This window comes from Portunus trituberculatus, chromosome 8 (genome assembly GCF_017591435.1).
Source record: "Portunus trituberculatus isolate SZX2019 chromosome 8, ASM1759143v1, whole genome shotgun sequence".
In the NCBI taxonomy this organism is placed as follows: domain Eukaryota; kingdom Metazoa; phylum Arthropoda; class Malacostraca; order Decapoda; family Portunidae; genus Portunus; species Portunus trituberculatus.
In genome coordinates, this window is record NC_059262.1 from 671,219 (window position 1) to 693,054 (window position 21,836).

The 21,836-nt window shown below is 39.7% G+C and overlaps 1 protein-coding gene across 1 annotated transcript in view; it reads right to left on the bottom strand.

The window, feature by feature from the left end:
- The window catches only part of LOC123499790 (PC-esterase domain-containing protein 1A-like), a 96,036-nt gene extending 74,743 nt beyond the window's left edge, over positions 1-21,293 (bottom strand). Inside the window, exon 1 of the mRNA XM_045248272.1 lies at positions 20,973-21,293. Coding sequence (XP_045104207.1) covers positions 20,973-21,138 — 166 coding nt within the window. The 5' untranslated portion in view covers positions 21,139-21,293. The remainder of the gene's footprint in view (positions 1-20,972) is intronic.
- Positions 21,294-21,836: the final 543 nt, after the last annotated feature.

The following is a 21,836-nucleotide window of genomic DNA, read 5'->3' on the forward strand; positions in this document are numbered from 1 at the left end:
AGAAATTTTACCCATTTTTCTTTGATAATTATTTCACATAGCTTCCCTACGACACTTGTAAGTGACACTGGTCTGTAGTTTAGTGGTTCAGTTGCCTTTCCTCCTTTATATATCGGTATTACGTTGGCTCTCTTCCACTCTAGTGGAGCTTTCCCTTCATTTATTGAACTTTTAATTATTTCCCAAATTGGCTCCAGTAATTGCTCTTTACATTCTTTTAACACTCAGCCTGATACACCATCCAGCCCTATTGCTTTCCTGACTTCCAACTTGTCCAGTAATCTTCCAATATCCTCTTTATGAACTGCAATTTCCTGTAATCCTAGGCAATTCAATATTCTATTAGGTTCTGTGAAGTCATCTTCAGTGAATACCATTTTGAAGCTCTCATTCATTATTTCACACATTTTTTTCTCTGTTTGGTATGTCTTTCCTTCTTTAACTATTTTTTCAATTGTTTTCTTATTCTTTGTTTTGCCATTTATAAACTTGTAGAAAAGTTTGGGTTTATCCTTGCTTTTATCCACTACATCTTTCTCAAATTTTCTTTCTTCCTCTCTCCTTACTCTAATATATTCATTTCTAGTATCTTTGTACTGCCGACTATTATAGTCCTTTCCCTGTTTTAAAAGTTTCTTCCACGCTTTATCCTTTGCCTTTTTTGCTTGTAAGCATCTAGCATTGTACCATGTATGTATTTTTTTCTGAACTCTATAAACAGGAACAAACTTTTTTACTCCTTCATTGTATTCCTGTAAGAATGTCATATTTTTCTTGTACAGTCTTTCTGCTCATAATATTACTCCACTCAATATCAGCAAAATAACTCCTTAGTTTTTCAAAATCTGCTCTTGCATAATTTAATCTCTCTCCTTTATAGTCCTCTCTGTATCTTATCTCATCTTCCTCCTGCATTTGCATCTCTAATGTCACATGATCACTTTTCCCCATTGGACTAAGGTATTGTAGATTGGAGGGGACTCCAGTTTTTTTTTTTGTGAAAACTAGGTCAAGTAACGATGGTTCCTCTTCCCCCCTGTATCTTGTTGACTCTTCTACCCACTGGTTCATTGTATTAACCATAGTCAACTGTAACACTTTCTCACTCGTGGCACTGCCCAGCATTGTCCATTACTTCCATCTCTCTCCAGTTTATTTTTTTACAGTTGAAGTCTCCAACTAAGAGTATTCTTCTATCTCTTCATAACATGTTATCCAGACACTTTATCATCTCTCTTTACATATCTTTATGCTCTTCTGATCCCCATGTATTAGTCTTTGGTGGAACATAAGTGACTATAATTTTTCTTTTCTTCAAATCTTCTGTTCTGATTGTTACTCCCAATGCTTCCACTTTGTCCTCTCCATATTGCACATCTTCCACCCAAATGTTATCACGAACCATTATTAGCACTCCTCCTCCCCCTTTATCCTTCCTGTCTCTCCTCCAGGTATTATATCCTTCCTCTTTTAAAGTTGACATGTATCTCATTCTTAAGTTTTGTTTCAACGATACACATTACATCTGGCTTTTTCTCTTTCAAATAGTGCTGAACTTCCAATATACTTGATGACAAACCATCTATGTTAGTATAAGTCACTCTTAATTTATTGCCTCCTCCACGACCTCTTCTTTTTTTCCTTAAGTACCACTTCTTTAGTCTCATATCTACAACCCTCCAGTAAAAATTATTCTTCTCTAATTCCATCCTTTTCTCGTATTTTTCCTTAGCCTCACTTCTTAGCACTTTCTCCTTTTCCCTTTCCTCTAACTTCATATCTTTTTTTATCCATATTTCCTTGTGATCAACATCATCGGCTAACTTCCCTTTTCTAGCCATTATTTCTTCTACAGCCACTTGAGATCTCATTTTCACCTTCATTGGTCTTTTACCCCCCTTCATTGTACTTTCCCAGCCTAACCACTTCCTCCACCTCCTGGTCAAATTCTTGTGTACTGTCTTGTACCCTTTTGATAATCGTTTTGGCCATTTCCCTTTCTTCACATTCTCTAGTGAATTTATTTGGATTTTTCTTTTCTCTCATCCCGTAAATCACAAAACTTTTTTTCTTGTCCACTGCATCCCTCACCAAGCTTTCCTTTTCTTTGATAACCTCGATTACAGCAACTTTTGTGTTCTCCTGAATTTGTCTCTTTACCACTTCTGAAAATTTGACTTTTTCCTCCTCTTGTTCTTGTTTCCATTCATTTCTTAGTTCTTTCAATTTGTTTTCACCTAGACTACCTTCTATCCAGTCTGTTCCCACTTGCTGCACTTTATCCTGCAAGTTCTGGCATGTGGTTTTTAGAGCGTCACTTTGCTTCCTTATTTCTAAAATCTCCCCTTTTAATTCTTGGTTTATTTCACTGACCTTTTCACATTCAGTTATTCTCAATTTCAAGGGTGTGTTTTCTGATACCAGTCAGTCATGTTTGTCCATGAGACTGGACATCACCTCCTTCAGATATCTTAATTCTCTTTCTACATTTACAAGTCTCCTCGTATTTCCTCTTCATCTGAAACCTGAGAAATCCCTATCCATAGTATCTTCAGTCAGCTTTCTTAAACCAATAGGTGTTTCTATATAGCATTGATTTTCGGCCATAGTAAGTTTTGGTTCCTCCATGCGCCTGGCAGCGCCACTTGGTTCCATATTTCTCTATTTATCTACTTCTTGGCTATACGTAGTCTAACACTTATATCATTTGGAGACAGGAGAACACTATGGCTCCCCATCTAGGCCTGGGTCCAGTCCTTCTGTAGCACTCTCTGTGTGCTGCTCAGACACATCCGTCCTCGACAATGGCTGCGCAGTGTATGTGTGTGTATTTACCTAGTTGTAGTTTTACAGGGCCTGGGCTTTATGCTCGTGTGGCCCCGTCTCCATATCTACACTTATCCAATCTTACTTTAAAAGTGTGCACACTCGTTGCAGACACTACTTCTTCATCTAAACTGTTCCACGTCTCAATACATCTCTGCGGGAAACTATATTTTTTAATATCTCTCAGACATCTTCCCTTTCTCAGCTTTTTACTATGCGATCTTGTGCTTCGGATGTCATATTCTTCTCTCAAGATCAGTTTCTCATTATCCACTTGGTCCATTCCGTTGATCAATTTATAGACTTCTATCAGGTCTCCTCTCTCCTTCTTTGTTCCAAGGTTGGTAGATCCATAGCCTTTAGTCTCTCCTCATATGTCATCCCTTCAAGTTCTGGGACCATTCTTGTAGCCATTTTTTGTAGCCTCTCTAATTTTCTTATGTGTTTCTTTTATGAGGGGTCCACACTACTCCTGCATATTCCAATCTAGGTCTTATTATAGTATTTATCAATTTCTTCATCATTTCTTTGTCCATGTAGTGAAATGCTACTCCAATATTCCTCAGCAAATTATATGTTTCTCTAAAAATTCTATCAATATGGCTTACTGGTTGATTGTTTTCTTCCATCGTCACTCCTAAGTCCTTTTCCTTTTTGACTTTCTCCAGTTCTACACCATCTCCCATCTTATAGATTCCCACAGGTCGTCTTTCACTCTTTCCCATTTCCATGACATGGCTTTTGTTCACATTGAATTCCATTTCCCACTTCTTACTCCATTCCCAGATCTTATTTAGGTCTTCTTGCAGTATTTCACAATCCTCCTTTTGCTTTATAACTCTGCACAGTTTCATATAATCCGCAAACAAATTTATGTAGCTGTTCACTCCTTCTGGCATGTCGTTAATATAAATGAGGAAAAGTATTGGTGCCAATACTGACCCCTGTGGCACTCCGCTTTCTACTGCTCTCCACTTGGACTTCATATCTTTAACTACCGTCCTTATTCCTCTCCCTCTCAAATAATTTTCTATCCATCTCAATGTATTTACCTAGTTGTAGTTTTACAGGGCCTGGGCTTTATGCTCGTGTGGCCCCGTCCGTCTCCATATCTACACTTATCCAATCTTACTTTAAAAGTGTGCACACTCGTTGCAGACACTACTTCTTCATCTAAACTGTTCCACGTCTCAATACATCTCTGCGGGAAACTATATTTTTTTATATCTCTCAGACATCTTCCCTTTCTCAGCTTTTTACTATGCGATCTTGTGCTTTGGGTGTCATATTCTTCACTCAGGATCAGTTTCTTATTATCCACTTGGTCCATTCCGTTGATCAATTTATAGACTTGTATCAGATCTCCTCTCTCCCTTCTTTGTTCCAAGGTTGGTAGATCCATAGCCTTTAGTCTCTCCTCATATGTCATCCCTTCAAGTTCTGGGACCATTCTTGTAGCCATTTTTGTAGCCTCCAATTTTCTTATGTGTTTCTTTTTATGAGGGGTCCACACTACTCCTGCATATTCCAATCTGGGTCTTATTATAGTATTTATCAATTTCTTCATCATTTCTTTGTCCATGTAGTGAAATGCTACTCCAATATTCCTCAGCAAATTATATGTTTCTCTAAAATTTCTATCAATATGGCTTACTGGTTGATTGTTTTCTTCCATCATCACTCCTAAGTCCTTTTCCTTTTGACTTTCTCCAGTTCTACTCCATCTCCCATCTTATAGATTCCCACAGGTCGTCTTTCACTCTTTCCCATTTCCATGACATGGCTTTTGTTCACATTGAATTCCATTTCCCACTTCTTACTCCATTCCCAGATCTTATTTAGGTCTTCTTGCAGTATTTCACAATCCTCCTTTTGCTTTATAACTCTGCACAGTTTTGTATCATCCGCAAACAAATTTATGTAGCTGTTCACTCCTTCTGGCATGTCGTTAATATAAATGAGGAAAAGTACTGGTGCCAATACTGACCCCTGTGGCACTCCGCTTTCTACTGGTCTCCACTTGACTTCATATCTTTAACTACCGTCCTTATTTCTCTCCCCCTCAAATAATTTTCTATCCATCTCAATGTGCTTCCTTTTAAGCCACCCTTCTCCTCTAACTTCCACAGTAATCTTGCGTGTGGCACTTTGTCAAACGCCTTTTTTAAATCCAAATAGATGCAGTCAACCCATCCCTCTCTCTTGTACTCTATCAACTATTCTAGAATAGAAACTCAATAAATTAGTTACACAAGACTGTCCTTTTCTAAAACCAAATTGGCTATTTGATATTAATTTGTTGTCTTCAAGGAACTCGATCCATTGTTTCTTTATTATTCTTTCACACATCTTGCATATTACACTAGTTAGTGATACCGGTCTGTAATTTAAAGGTTCTTCTTTCCTTCCGCTCTTATATATGGGAACCACCTCAGCTCTTTTCCATTCTACTGGCACTGTTCCATTTTCTATTGAGCATTTTAAGATGTTGTATATAGGACTTGCTAGTTCTTCCCTACATTCTTTCAGTATTCTGCCTGAGACTTCATCCGGTCCCATTGCCTTCTCTTCATCCAGTTCCTTCATTAACTCTTTTATTTCAAGCTTGGTTACTTTAATCTCTTCATATAGATTGTCTCTATTACCCTGTGGCCTCTCAAATTTGGATTCTTTAGTAAAGACCTCCTGAATTTTTATTTAATAGTTCTGCCATACTTTTGGGTCTTCCACCATCCTGTTCTCTCCTTTTAACCTTTCTATTGTTTCTTTTGCCTAATTTTTCCATTTATGAATCTATAGAACAATTTTGGTTTTATGTGTGTGTGTGTGTGTGTGTGTGTGTGTGTGTGTGTGTGTGTGTGTGTGTGTGTAATTCACTGTTTGATCTGCTGCAGTCTCTGACAGACAGCCAGACGTTACCCTACGGAACAGCTCAGAGCTCATTATTTCCGATCTTTAGGTCTGAGACCAGGCACACACCACACACCACAACAAGGTCACAACTCTTCGATTTACATCCCGTACCTACTCACTGCTAGGTGAACACTACACGTGAAAGACACACCCAAATATCTCCACCCGGCCAATCGAATCATCTCTTTGAACCAGCGCTCTAACCACTGAGCTACCCCTTTGTGTGTGTGTGTGTGTGAGTGTTTCACTGTTTGATCTGCTGCAGTCTCTGACGAGACAGCCAGACGTTACCCTACGGAACGAGCTCAGAGCTCATTATTTCCGATCTTCGGATAGGCCTGAGACCAGGCACACATCACACACCGGGACAACAAGGTCACAACTCCTCGATTTACATCCCGTACCTACTCACTGCTAGGTGAACAGGGGCTACACGTGAAAGAAGACACACCCAAATATCTCCACCCGGCCAGGGAATGGAACCCTGGTCCTCTGGCTTGTGAAGCCAGCGCTCTAACCACTGAGCTACCGGGCGCGTGTGTGTGTGTGTGTGTGTGTATTCACCCAGTTGTATTCACCTAGTTGTAATTTTACAGAGCCTGGGTATCATACTCGTGTGGCCCCGTCTCCATATCTACACACATCCAACTTTCCTTTAAAACTATGCACACTCCTTGCTGACACCACCTCCTCACTCAAACCATTCCACACATCTTTGTGGGAAACTATATTTTTTCACATCCTTCAAGCATATTCCCTTGGCTATCTTTTTACTATGCGATCTTGTAGTTCTACTTAAGTTATCCTCTCTCAACATCATTTGCTCATTATCCACTTCATCCAGTCCATTCAACAGTTTATAAACCTGTATTAAATCTCCTCTTTCTCTTCTTTGTTCCAAGGTAGGCAAATTCATTTCTTTTAATCTCTCCTCATAGGTCATTTCTGCCAATTCCGGAACCATTTTTGTTGCCATTCTCTGCAATCTCTCCAACTTCCTTATATGCTTCTTTTTATAAGGGGACCAAACCACTCCAGCATATTCCAATCTTGGTCTAATTACCATACTAATTAATTTCTTCATCATATCTTTATCCATATAATGGAAGGCTAATCCAATATTTTTATCAAATTATACGTTTCTCCAAACATCTTATCAATATGAGCCTCAAACTGCCCATGGTCTTGTATTATCACTCCCAAATCCTTTTCCTTTTCCACCTTTTTCAACACTACTTCTTCACCCATCTTATATGACCCTCTTGGCCGTCTTCCACTCTTTCCCATCTCCATCACATGACTTTTGCTCAGATTAAATTCCATTTGCCACCTCTTGCTCCACTCCCAAATCTTATCCAGGTCTGCCTGTAAAATTTCACAATCTTCTTCACTCTTCACACACCTACACAACTTCGCATCATCCGCAAACAAATTAATATAACTGTTTACTCCTCTGGCATGTCATTTATATATACCAGGAAAAGTATTGGTGCCAGCACTGAGCCTTGTGGGACTCCACTCTCCACCACCAACCAGTCCGACCTTGCATCCCTTATTACCGTTCTCATCTCCTCCATCTCAAGTAGTTTTCCATCCACTTTAACACTTTTCCTTTCAGTCCTCCATAAATCTCTACTTTCCATAACAATCTCGTGAGGTACCTTGTCAAAAGCTTTCTTTAAATCCAAATATACACAGTCCATCCATCCTCTCTCTCCTGTATTTTGTCAACCACTCTTGAATAAAAGCTCAGTAGATTTGTTACACATGACCTCCCTTTCCTGAAGCCAAATTGATGATCCGATAATAACTTATGATCCTCCAGGAACCGTATCCAATATTTCTTTATCACCCTCTCACAAATCTTACCGACCACACTTGTTAGAGACACAGGTCTATAGTTAAGAGGCTCTTCCTTACTGCCTCCCTTATAAATGGGCACCACTTCAGCTCTCTTCCACTCTACTGGTACTTCCCCTGTTTCTAATGAGCACCTTATAATATCATATAATGGATCAATCAATTCTTCTCTACACTCCTTCAATAATTTTCCTGAAACTTCATCTGGTCCCATCACTTTATCATCTTTAAGTTCCTCCAACATTTTATATAACTCCTTTTTTGGTATCTTAATGTCCTCCATGTGCACATTTCCTTGTATATTCTGTGGCTTTACAAACATTGTTTCTTTAGTAAATACTTGCTGAAACCTATTATTTAGCAATTCCGCTATATTCTTAGGGTCATCTACTATCCCTTGCTCTCCTTTTAATCTTTCAATGGACTCTCTCTTTTTAAGTTTACCATTTATGAACCTGTAAAACAATTTTGGGTGTTCCTTACTCTTGTCTACAATATCTTTTCAAATTTTCTTTCTTCCTCCTCCTTACCCTCACATACTCATTTCTTGCCACTCTATAATTCTCCTTATTTAGTATATTCCTGCTCTTTTTCCATCTTTTCCAAGCCACATCTCTTTTCCTTAGCCTTAACACAAGTTGCATTAAACCAATCCTTTCTTCCTTCCTCTCTTGGTTTATACTTTGGTACAAATTTCATAACTCCTTCTTTATAATATTTCATAAAATCTCATATTTCTTTTGCACTTCTCTGATTTGTAACATCTCCTCCCAATCTAATTTTCTGAAATAATTTTTCAAACTTTCTGTGTCCATCTTTCTATAATTCAATCTACCACTCCTGTATGTCTCGTCCTTCCTTCGCTGTGTTGTTGCTATCTGCATTTCCATAACCACATGATCACTCTTTCCCAAAGGACACTTGTATTGTATATCTCCACATAGGTACACTTCTCTTGTTAACACCAAATCCAGTCTAGCCGGTTCATCATCTCCTCTATATCTAGTATTTTCCTTCACCCTCTGTTCCATCATATTTTCCATCATTAGATTAAGAAATCTCTCTCCCCATGCTTCTTCTCCAACACCACTTACTAGATTTTCCCAATCCACCTCCTTACAATTAAAATCTCCTACTAGTATCACCTTTCTTTTTCCAGATAATACACTTTCCAAACTCTGTAAAGTATCCTTGATCATATTGTCGTATTCCCTTAATGTCCCAGAATTTGTTTTAGGAGGTACATAGGTGTGTGTGTGTGTGTGTGTGTGTGTGTGTGTGTGTGTGTGTGTGTGTGTGTGTGTGTGTGTGTGTGTGTGTTTCACTGTTTGATCTGCTGCAGTCTCTGACAAGACAGCCAGACGTTACCCTACGGAACGAGCTCAGAGCTCATTATTTCCGAGTCAGAGCTCATTATTTCCGACTCAAAGCTCATTATTTCCGTGTGTGTGTGTGTGTGTGTGTATTTACCTAATTGTATTTACCTAATTGTAACATACGGGAAAAGAGCTATGCTCGTGTTGTCCCGTCTCCATATCTATTAATGTCCAGCTTTTTCTTAAAATCATGAATATTCCTTGCGTTGACCACTTCCACGTCTAAACTATTCCATGCTTCCACCCTTCTATGAGGGAAGCTATATTTTTTCACATCTCTCCTATAAGTGGCCATTTTAGTTTTTCCCATGCCCTCTCGACATTCTTCCATTCCACATACACAGATCTTCCCTATCCATTTTTCCATGCCAATCATCACTCTGTATATTGCTATCAGGTCTCCCTTTCTCTTCTGTTTTCCAGGGTTGGAAGTTGCATTCTTTTCAGTCTGTCTTCATAAGTCAAATCTCTTAAGTCAGGCACCATTTTCGTTGCAGCCCTCTGTACTTTCTCTAGTTTCCTTATGTGTTTCTTTAAGTTCGGAGCCCACTGTATTGTTGCATATTCAAGCCTCGGTCTTATCATTGCAGTAATTATTTTCTTCATCATTTCTTCATCTAGATATACGAACGCCACTCTTATGTTCCTCAATAAGTTCAATACTTCTCCAATTATTTTGTTTATATGTCTCTCTGGCGATAGGTCATTGGTAATTGTCACCCCAAGGTCTTTTTCTTCATGACTGGTTTTATGTCTTCATTTCCTATCTTGTACATACTCCTGATTCTTCTTTCACTCTTGCCAAACTCTATTTTCTTGCATTTTGTCGTGTTGAACTCCATTTGCCATGTACAGCTCCATTTCCATATTCTGTCCAAGTCTTCCTGGAGTAGTTCGCAATCTTTGTCACATCTCACTTTTCGTAACAATTTTGCATCGTCTGCAAATAGGCTCACATAACTGGACACCCCATCCACCATGTCATTTATGTAGACTGCGAACATTACTGGTGCCAACACTGATCCCTGTGGAACTCCACTCTCCACCAATCCCCATTCTGATGGTCTGTCCTTAATTATTGTTCTCATTTCTCTTCCTACCAAAAGTCTTCCATCCATTTTAGTAAACTGCCATGCACTCCTCCTACCATTTCAAGTTTCCAGATCAGTCTCTGGTGTGGTACCTTATCAAAGGCCTTTTTTAAATCCAGATATATTCCATCAGCCCAACCATCTCTTTCCTGTATTACATCTATCACCCTCGAATAGTAACATATCAGGTTTGTCGTGCATGAACGCCCTTTCCTAAAACCAAATTGACACTCACAAAGTATGTCATTTTTCTCCAAGAAGTCTGTCCATCTAGTCTTCACCACCCTCTCACACATCTTAGCTACCACACTTGTAAGTGACACTGGTCTATAGTTCAATGGGTCTCTCTTGTTACCTGATTTATAGATTGGGACAATGTTAGCTCTTTTCCAGTCTTGGGGCACTACACCTTCCCTTAATGAGGCATCAATTACTTCACAAACTTTTTCTGCCAATTGCTCCCTGCATTCTCTTAAAATCCATCCTGATACCCCATCAGGTCCCACAGCTTTTCTCACTTCTAAACTCCCCATCATGTTCTTGATCTCCTCCACCGTTACTTGAAACTCCTTCATAATCCCTTTCTGTTCCATTACCAGTGGTTTGTCAAAAGCAGTCTCCTTTGTGAATACCTTCCGAAAGCATCCATTCATAGCCTCTGCCATTTCCTGGGATCTTCACTGCATACTCCATTTACTTCTAAACTTTCAATACTTTCTCTATTTTTGATGTTGTTGTTCACATGTCTGTAAAAAGCCTTGGTTGGTCTTTACATTTATCAATTATATCCTTTTCTTGTTTCTTTCTTTCTTCTCTTCTAATCAACACATATTCATTTCTTGCTCTTTTGTAACTTTCCCACTGCTTAATCCGTCTTTTCCTTCTCCACCTCTTCCATGCATCCTCTTTTCTTGTTCTAGCCTTTTCACATCTATCGTTAAACCAGTCCTGCTTTCCAACTTCTATGTTGTCTTATTGGTACAAATTTTTCTCACCTTCTTTGTATATTTTTATAAATTCCTTCCACTTTTCATTTGCTCCTTAGCACTCTTGAATTTCATCCAATTTGTCTCTTGAAAGAATTTCTTTAGGTTTCCAAAATCTGTCTTGGCATAATTCCATCTTCCCACTTTATATTCTTCATTTCTTCTAGATTTCTCTTCGTCTATCACCTTGAACTCCAAAACTGCATGATCACTCTTTGCTAAAGGGCACTCCACCCTCATCTCCTCAATGACCATTGGCTCTGTACTAAAGACCAAGTCCAGTCTTGACGATGCTCCTCTCCTCCAAACCTAGTATCTTCTTTGACCCACTGAGTTAACACATTTTCCATTGCCAGTGTCAATAGTGTATTTCCCCATGTTGTCTCTGATCCTTCCATTGACCAGTCCTCCCAACACACCTCTTTACAATTAAAATCTCCCATCATTATAGTTCGTTCACAGCCACCCAACATTTCTTCCAGACATGTTCCTGTATCACTTATCATTTCTTCATATTCCTGTACTGACCATGCATTTGTCTTAGGTGGTACGTACACCACTATGTAGTGCCTCTTTTTCCTTCATTAGTTTCTGCTCTGATCTTTAGCACTTCTGCCTTTCCCATACCTTTTTCACTTGATCCACCTTTATATCTTTTTAACCAGCAACATCACTCCTCCTCCCATCTTACCTACTCTATTTCTTTTCCAAACGTTATATTTCCTTCTCCAACCTTCATCAGGTCTTCTCCTCTCTCAGTTTTGTTTCAGTAAGACCCACAATATCTGGGTTCTTGTCCTCAAGTAATCGTTGAGTTCTAAAATCCCGATATCACTCCATTTATGTTGGAATACATTACATTTCGCTCATATGTAAGTTTCTTTAGTCCTTTCTTGCTGTACTTTTCTGGGTTATGAACCACTTCCTCAGTCTCATATCCAAGATTCTCCAGAAAACTCTTTCTTCTCCTCTTCTGTCCTCTCTTCATTTTTTTCAAAGCCTCCTTTCTCAACTCATTTAACATTTCTCTTCCTTTTCACCGAGATCTCTTCTCAACCAAATCTTCCTTGTTGTTTCCTGCTGGGCTAGCCTCCATGACTTCTCCACCAATTCATCTACATCCTTTTGTGACTTAAGTTTGATTCTTATTGGCCTCATACCTTCTCTTGTGAACTTTCCAATTCTATGGAAGTCCTCTATTTCTTGTACTAGTGTGTGTGTGTGTGTGTGTGTGTGTGTGTGTGTGTGTGTGTGTGTATTTACCTAATTGTATTTACCTAATTGTAACATACGGAAAAGAGCTATGCTCGTGTTGTCCCGTCTCCATATCTATTAATGTCCAGCTTTTTCTTAAAATCATGAATATTCCTTGCGTTGACCACTTCCACGTCTAAACTATTCCATGCTTCCACCCTTCTATGAGGGAAGCTATATTTTTCACATCTCTCCTATAAGTGGCCATTTTAGTTTTTTCCCATGCCCTCTCGACATTCTTCCATTCCACATACACAGATCTTCCCTATCCATTTTTTCCATGCCAATCATCACTCTGTATATTGCTATCAGGTCTCCCTTTCTCTTCTGTTTTCCAGGGTTGGAAGTTGCATTCTTTTCAGTCTGTCTTCATAAGTCAAATCTCTTAAGTCAGGCACCATTTTCGTTGCAGCCCTCTGTACTTTCTCTAGTTTCCTTATGTGTTTCTTTAAGTTCGAGCCCACTGTATTGTTGCATATTCAAGCCTCGGTCTTATCATTGCAGTAATTATTTTCTTCATCATTTCTTCATCTAGATATACGAACGCCACTCTTATGTTCCTCAATAAGTTCAATACTTCTCCAATTATTTTGTTTATATGTCTCTCTGGCGATAGGTCATTGGTAATTGTCACCCCAAGGTCTTTTTCTTCATGACTGGTTTTATGTCTTCATTTCCTATCTTGTACATACTCCTGATTCTTCTTTCACTCTTGCCAAACTCTATTTTCTTGCATTTTGTCGTGTTGAACTCCATTTGCCATGTACAGCTCCATTTCCATATTCTGTCCAAGTCTTCCTGGAGTAGTTCGCAATCTTTGTCACATCTCACTTTTCGTAACAATTTTGCATCGTCTGCAAATAGGCTCACATAACTGGACACCCCATCCACCATGTCATTTATGTAGACTGCGAACATTACTGGTGCCAACACTGATCCCTGTGGAACTCCACTCTCCACCAATCCCCATTCTGATGGTCTGTCCTTAATTATTGTTCTCATTTCTCTTCCTACCAAAAAGTCTTCCATCCATTTTAGTAAACTGCCATGCACTCCTCCTACCATTTCAAGTTTCCAGATCAGTCTCTGGTGTGGTACCTTATCAAAGGCCTTTTTTAAATCCAGATATATTCCATCAGCCCAACCATCTCTTTCCTGTATTACATCTATCACCCTCGAATAGTAACATATCAGGTTTGTCGTGCATGAACGCCCTTTCCTAAAACCAAATTGACACTCACAAAGTATGTCATTTTTCTCCAAGAAGTCTGTCCATCTAGTCTTCACCACCCTCTCACACATCTTAGCTACCACACTTGTAAGTGACACTGGTCTATAGTTCAATGGGTCTCTTGTTACCTGATTTATAGATTGGGACAATGTTAGCTCTTTTCCAGTCTTGGGGCACTACACCTTCCCTTAATGAGGCATCAATTACTTCACAAACTTTTTCTGCCAATTGCTCCCTGCATTCTCTTAAAATCCATCCTGATACCCCATCAGGTCCCACAGCTTTTCTCACTTCTAAACTCCCCATCATGTTCTTGATCTCCTCCACAGTTACTTGAAACTCCTTCATAATCCCTTTCTGTTCCATTACCAGTGGTTTGTCAAAAGCAGTCTCCTTTGTGAATACCTTCCGAAAGCATCCATTCATAGCCTCTGCCATTTCCTGGGATCTTCACTGCATACTCCATTTACTTCTAAACTTTCAATACTTTCTCTATTTTTGATGTTGTTGTTCACATGTCTGTAAAAAAGCCTTGGTTGGTCTTTACATTTATCAATTATATCCTTTTCTTGTTTCTTTCTTTCTTCTCTTCTAATCAACACATATTCATTTCTTGCTCTTTTGTAACTTTCCCACTGCTTAATCCGTCTTTTCCTTCTCCACCTCTTCCATGCATCCTCTTTTCTTGTTCTAGCCTTTTCACATCTATCGTTAAACCAGTCCTGCTTTCCAACTTCTCTATGTGTGTGTGTGTGTGTGTGCGTACAATACCAATACAGGCAACCCCCACTTAACGACTGGATATGTTCCTAAAAAAACGTTCATTGTGTGTATTTTCATTAAGTGAACCAATTATAACCAGTTTGACCCCTGACTTGAACTTCCATTGCGAGTAAACAAAGCAAGAGTGCATCATAGTACAGTAAAAGGTTTAATGAAAGTAAAAATTATGCTATTAAACATTTAAGCAGTTTAATTTAAGACTAAGTCATTATAATGTACACTAATGTATGTATGTAACTTTATAATTTTGATGATCTTAAAGTTATGAAGGGAGGGCGACTGGAGCAGGAAAGATGCTACCTGGCAACCTGTGGAATGTAAACAAAGGGCGCATCATTGTACCGCATACAAAACGTACTGTATGTACCACATTTCCACAAGGCTTTCCATTTTATCCATTGCAGAGTCACAAGTTCAGTGATTATTTTAGCTTGCAAGGAAGACACGGTCTCACCAGCCTTCTTAATAGAGTCTGCTGACTTGAAAATAGTAGAGACAGTAGATGGAGCCAAGATGGTGGCTAGGAATGCTATTAGTTTTCTTGCCTCTCTTGTGTGTGTGAATAATATCCAGCTTCACTTCGAGAGTAAGAGACTTCCTGGTCTTCTTAGCAATGCTAAGCGACATTGCAGGGCTGCTTTCAGGGCATTTTGGTGGCATGTTGAGTGCGAGATGACAAGCTGGTGCTGGACACTGTTTTTGTTTTTAACTTAGGAGTGGGGAAGGGAAGGGGGGTGAGTGGTGCATGTGTTGTCCAAGAGAGGCATAGTTGTATTCAAAAGCCAGTCGGCTTGTGTGATACGGCAGGGCTTTCAAACTTGGAAAAAATTACCTGATTAAAATTTTGTTAAAGTGAGTTTGGTGTTCGTTACATGAGCAGATGGGCAGATGGTAGTAAAAGGAAACGTTTGTTGTAGCGAAATTTCGTTGTGTGAACATTCATTAAGTGGAGGTTGCCTGTACTGATAATTTATTTCATTCATTTCTCAAACCCTGTGACACTGTCCCATTCAGATTGGTTCATTTAAAACCCTATGATACTGTGGTATTCAGCTCGTTCCACACAATGCAGGTCACAGTCACCAGTCAAGCGGCATGGTTGATCTTTGCTTGGTATGCAGGCAGACAGTGTGCCACCAACAGGTAATAAATTGCCTTTGCATTTTACAGAGTTGAACTTCTGATATATATTGAAATTTCCAATTTTTAAGATTTTTTTTTTTTTTTTTTTTTTTTTTTTTTCAAAAATGTCAATATTTATTTTCATAACAGAAGACACTTTTGTGTGAAGGGTGCATGAAATGGCAGCACAGGAAATGCAGGAGTGGGGTCACCAGGGAAAATTATATAGGAAAGTCATGAGAGGGATACAACATCAACTGCATGTGTTGCATGTATCACTGAGGATGGTGGGACTGACATAACTAGCAATATTCCTACTGCAATTCCTTTGGGTATGAGCAATACATCTGTCAACAGCTCAATGCTGGAGAGTTTGGTGTAACTTGTGGGACTGACGTAACTCTCAACATTCCTACTTCTTTGGATACGAGCAATACATGTTGACACTGGAGAGTTTGGTACAACTCCCATTGACACCCTGACCTACAATTAGTAGAGAAATAATATATGAAAAATATCATCATCTAAAAGAGGAAAACATAAGCTAGTAGACAGCATAAGCTATGTAAACACGATGAAAAGAAAAACAACCGTAGCTATGCATAGGTGATGTAAGAAATAGGAATACAAACTGCAGAGCTACAGTAAAAGAAACAGGTGAAAATTTCATCAGAGGTCACAATCCTCATTGCCCTCTCTCAGAAGCATGTTCAGTGATAATGAGTAAGGTTTCACCCCTTATAAGAAAGAAAGCTGTAGAGCAGGGGTATTCAATTAAAAGTCACTGAGGTCCAGTTCTTAAAATTTCCCCCAAGTAAAAGGTCCGAACGGAAGTCCAGCTTGTGTCTTATAGCCGTTCCCTATGTCGACATTTTCATATGGATTCAACAGTATTTACCGGTTTCTGACGCTTAACTATTGCCAAGAAACATCAGGAATAAACTATTTTAACGATAATTATAAGTGAATCTCCTTACTGAGGTCCACGAGACAGTTTTTGGGTCGGAAGCCGGTGAATATAAGAGGCTGAGTAAGACAGTCTGGCAACGTTGGCAGCACGCTCGAACGCTCTCCACCCCGCTCTCACCCCCACCCCCACACTATACACTGCCCGCGTGTCGCCTGCTGGCTGCCACCGTCCACCACCTCGTCACCATGGTGAAAGGTGCATGCCACCCAGATACCCACCACGCCCTTTGGTCATACCTGCCACCCTGCATATTAGCTTGACCTTCCTACTGCAGGAAATTGAGAGTGTTCACGCTCTCACTGGCCTGTTGACACCCGCCAGCGTTGCACGGCGCCCCGCCACCCGCCACACCCTCCCTCCCCGCTGTCACCCGGCCGCAGATTGGTCACGGGTCCGGACAGAACCATCGCTCGGTCCGGATCCGGACCGGGGTCCGCCATTTGGTGATGCCTGCTGTAGAGGATGTGTTCAGGTCAGCAGTAGACATTGTCGATGAAGTGTTATGCAATGAGGTTGACCTGACTTCCTTACCTGCGCCAGAGAACATTGCTCGACAAGGAAATCTAAAGCGCAGAACTGTTCGACCACCTGAGCCCCCTTAACTTGAGCTTTAAAGTAAGTCATGCTCACATTCCTCTTTCCTGCAGTATGACATTTCTGTTGGTGGCCAATGACATCTGCTATTTGCAACAGAACAACTATCCCTACTATCCAAAGCAAAGCATTGGTATGCTGATGCAACTTTTGTAATAATTTGATGCCCCTTCACACAACTTTTCAGTATTCATACATCTATACAGTGATAAAAATTTGAAACAAGTGCCACTGCTGTTTGTACTGTCTGAGAAAAGACATCAGAATTACAAAAAGATATTTGCAAAGACTGAAGATCTTGGTGGAGAATTAAAAGTAAAGGAAATTACTATCAATTTTGTGGCAAGTATTTGGAATGAAATTCCCAAACCCTGCCAGATGTTATAATTTGAGGATGTAGTTTTCAGTAAGGGCAGGCAGTGTAGTGGAATATTCAAGAAGTAGGCATTAAAGGAGCTTACACAAATAATGCTGGGACACAAATATCTCATTACCTTACATCTCTGCAGAACATACTGAAGAACTCTTTATAAGATTTTACAGAAAAGAAAATGGCTCTTAGGTCCTCATAAATCTTTTCAACTACATAAAAAGCACATGGATCTATTCTGACATTTGGCCTGCCAGCGCATTAAACTTATTCAACAGATGCATCCATACAAGCAACGACTTGGAAGGTTAGCATAATAGGCTGAATTGGAAGGCATGCAAAGGAAACAAGTTTTACTTGCTCGTGAAATTACTCGGTGACGAGGCCAAACTAGTAACCTTGCAAATGCATCTCCTCTTAGATGGGGAAGTGTTAAGAAGAACACATATCAAGTACACAAAACATCATGGTCAACTTGTTAACTTCTGGGAGGAGTACAACAAGGGTAAGAGATCTGTAAGAGGTTTACCGAGAGCATGCTCCTACCATATTGGAGTGTGCACTTGATTTAAAGTATAGTTCTTAATCAATGTAATAATTTCCTGTAATAACCTGTTGTACATGTAACTATGCATCCTATTTTAATGTTTTTATTATATTATTTCATTTTTGTATAAAATACGCAATGGACCAAGTTGGTATACAACTGTCTGAGATGGTTATGGGCCAAGTTGGCAATGGGCCGAGTTGACCAGCATTGTATTGTCCACCCCAAAGCAATGAATCTTCTTTTCATTTACTATTAAAATGACATTAGTTTTCTGCATCTTCATTGTTTCAATGTATGTGGAAAGGGTTTGCTTGCTGCTGCAGAACCTACACCATCCATGCTATTTTTACAGTTCTCTTTTGTTGTATGATATTGTTTTTAACAAGTGGGTTGCAAGGAATCAACGTAATTATTCATAGGAGTACATATCTTGCATTATGTGTCACAATGTCAAGATTTACATTTTCCAAGGTAGTCCAGATTTCTATATTCTCTTATGCTCATTGACTGTGTGTTATGCTTCTACTGTACCTAGTCTACTGCAGGCAATATCTGCACACCCATATGATTATGCATTATGGAAAGATAATTTTACTGGAATGTAAATGACATCCTATTGATGGTAAACATGAGAATTGTAAATGGTGAGTTAACTTAATTACTATTTTGCATTGATAGTGACAATATGGAGCTGTGCTTGTGTGAAACTGATAAAAACAAAATCTCTCTCTCTCTCTCTCTCTCTCTCTCTCTCTCTCTCTCCATTTGATGTTCACCTCTCCCCACTCCTAATGTTTCATCATCAGTCTAACAAACAAATACAGTCCCTCCCTCCCTCTCTGAACTATTCATTTCTAAGGACCAGTAACACACATCTCTGCCTGTAAGTCAGTATGGGTAACATATATTTATTTTTAAAGAATCATCTGGGAGGAGAAGTTTGTACAATTAAGGTATGAATTTGCAGAGGACAAGGGAGGCGGTGGCGTAGTGGATAAGACATCCACACATAGGTTTAAATCTCACCACATACCACTTTGAAGCTATGCTATTTGTCGAATGGCTTAATGTTACTTACCTACACGTCACCATGATATCCAGGTTCTATCTAGGTGATTACACCAAAGATGCACTTGGGTGGTGATATGGGCCCTAACACAGGTACCACTATAAATAAAATTGCCTGCACCACTAATGGGCAGAAGCTTAACAGCACTTCCCACACATACTCCTCAAGTATGCCTACAGGCGCTAAATGCCGTAACATAAAAAAAAGAAGAAAAATAGTAAATTGTAGCTAGTATTCTGTGTGATGCTTTGGAGTACATGGACACCAGCCGGCCTAAGAGAATGTTGACACCAACTCGTGTTGAGAGATATGTTAAAATGAACTACAAAAAAAAAGTGTTACAAGTTACCAAGAATATTGAACATGAAAGGCATAAATACTAACTGAATAAAATAGGACAAGATAGAGTATAACTTTTTGTTAATAAAATTATTACTATGGCAGTTGGCCTAACTGTACTGGGATTATTGGATGTTTGTATTTCATTCTCTGGTAGAGCAAGTACTCATAATCAGTGACCTATGTGGCTATCTTAACTGCTGCTGTATCCATGTAATTAACATAAACAATCATTTCAGTTATTCAATACTACCCACTACTTACTCCCAATGTTACCGCAAGGTAAAAGAAAAAAAAAGTACTACGAAGGTTTATGGATGAGTCAAACGTGAACCAAGTTGAATGTGTCAAGTTGAGCGCACTGGAGCCAGGTTAAGTGTCAAAACACTTGGTACGATTTGGGGAGTTTTCCCTATACAGAACAGTGTTAACTCTCGAGAAGATTCCCTACACAACATAATTGACATTGATGTCGTGAATCATGATTGTACTGTCTCATGCATTCAAATGCACTAAAGTAGAAACATCAAATAAAGTTGTATATTCATCTTCTATAATAGTGGTTCTCAAACTTTTCAAACTTAAAGAACCCTTTTGCACTTCTGGCACTCGGTGGAACCCCTACAATCCCTTCACCCAATGTAAGTAGAACACCCCACACATGTAATTGCAGGCGCTAAATTGACGTGTACTTCCAATAGTCTCTCTCTCTCTCTCTCTCATTTGCGACGGAAATGGCATAGTCTATACGATATTATCAAGCAAGGGTCATCAATCTGGGAAAAAATTTGGGAGAGAAAAAGATTGGTTGCGCTGACCCTCGAGTTGGAACTTGGTAACTGTGTGTGCCTTAACACACACTGCATCCACCCTAAAAGTTATCTAGGAAATAAACACATTTAAAACAAAAATTTGCTAACAACGCTCGCCCCTTCCCTCACCTTCCCCACGTCAATATTTGAAAAGAATCCACACACACACAGTTACCAGTTCCACTAAATACGAGGTCCCAACACTCACTTGAATCTCCAATGAGAAGAACAAACTTATTGGCGAGGAGGTTTATTGCGTCATTCATGGAGAACACGTCAGCCATTCTAGGTTTTATAGCCACGGTGATCTCCGGCCGGCTGGTCCTGTGGCTCTTCTTCCTAACGTCTGCTGGTCACTGGTTACCTCGCCCTCTCATCACTGTAGGTCACAATTATCTTTGTCTTAATTTACGTCACGCACACACTTACCACATATCAAAACCAACACCTTTACGACTCTACCTTCATTTGGACACGGCTAGGATGTTAACATGTGAATTTGCGTCAGTGTCATGGCTTGGCTGACACAACACCCTCTTTCCTTCTCCCACCTTTTTGTAAATCATTATGTAACACGCTACATTCTCTCAATACTATTAACATTTCCTTACGGTTATAGGTGGAAGTGTGTAAGCGCAGGCCGCCTTTCGGCATTCCCAGACACAACATGGCGACGCACCACGTCACCACACATCAGCTGACACACACCATAGCTTTGCCCAGCACTCCCTTGTCTATCTCCACTCCCCCATGGCTTACCTACTCCCCTGCAAGCCTTACTATTTACCCTGCAAGTCATGTCATACCTCAATGTTTGTAAACTTACCAGTCAACTGGACTTCATTACAATATAAAGCTTCTTCCAGCACCAGCGCGGGGCAGGACAGCGCGCGTCGCCCAAGCGGCCCAACTCTCTCAGCTGGAGCCTGGAGGTACCTACACTGAGTTATATGATTCGTGGTTCGTGGAATCGTGAAGTCGTGAACGACCATTCAGCGAAGTGACGTTATGTGGGGACGGTGTAGTACTGCTGAGGTTCACAGCTTCAAAAAGATACACGGTTCATATATCTGCGTGAGTTATTATTATTATTTTTTTTTTTTTACTTGACTACCATAAATCACTTATTGTATATAGACTATAATTTTTAGTTGGAAATGGCTATAAATCTGACACAATGCCTTGTATTCCACTCTCCTCTTCATCCCATATTCTTGTCCCATCCCCCACCACCTCAACCCTCACCACCACTACCGCCGGCGCCACCACCGCCACAACCACCACAACCAACCGAAACATTTTTCTTAAAACAGAGAAAATACCAACTTTTCCCATTCAAACAGTCATAACTGACATCTTTTACTTTTCAATTACTCATTACTAGGTACCTGTAATTATGATGAAATTTCATGTGCAATAATCATTGCTCTATCTTTCCCATATCCCATCCCCTCCAATATGCTGAAAAACTACTCTATAGGTAATCTAATTGTATATTTTATCTTTGTCTCGCCCGTCTTCCCTTCGCCGCCAACAGTACTACCACCATCACTATCATCATCACTCAACCTCTTAAAACTAGTATTAGTTAAGAAAAAAAAATAACGATCATAAATGCAAATAAAGACAAGCAATTTTCGTACATGATGCATGGTTTCGTGCAGTTTCCTTACGGTAATCGGCCTTTTCC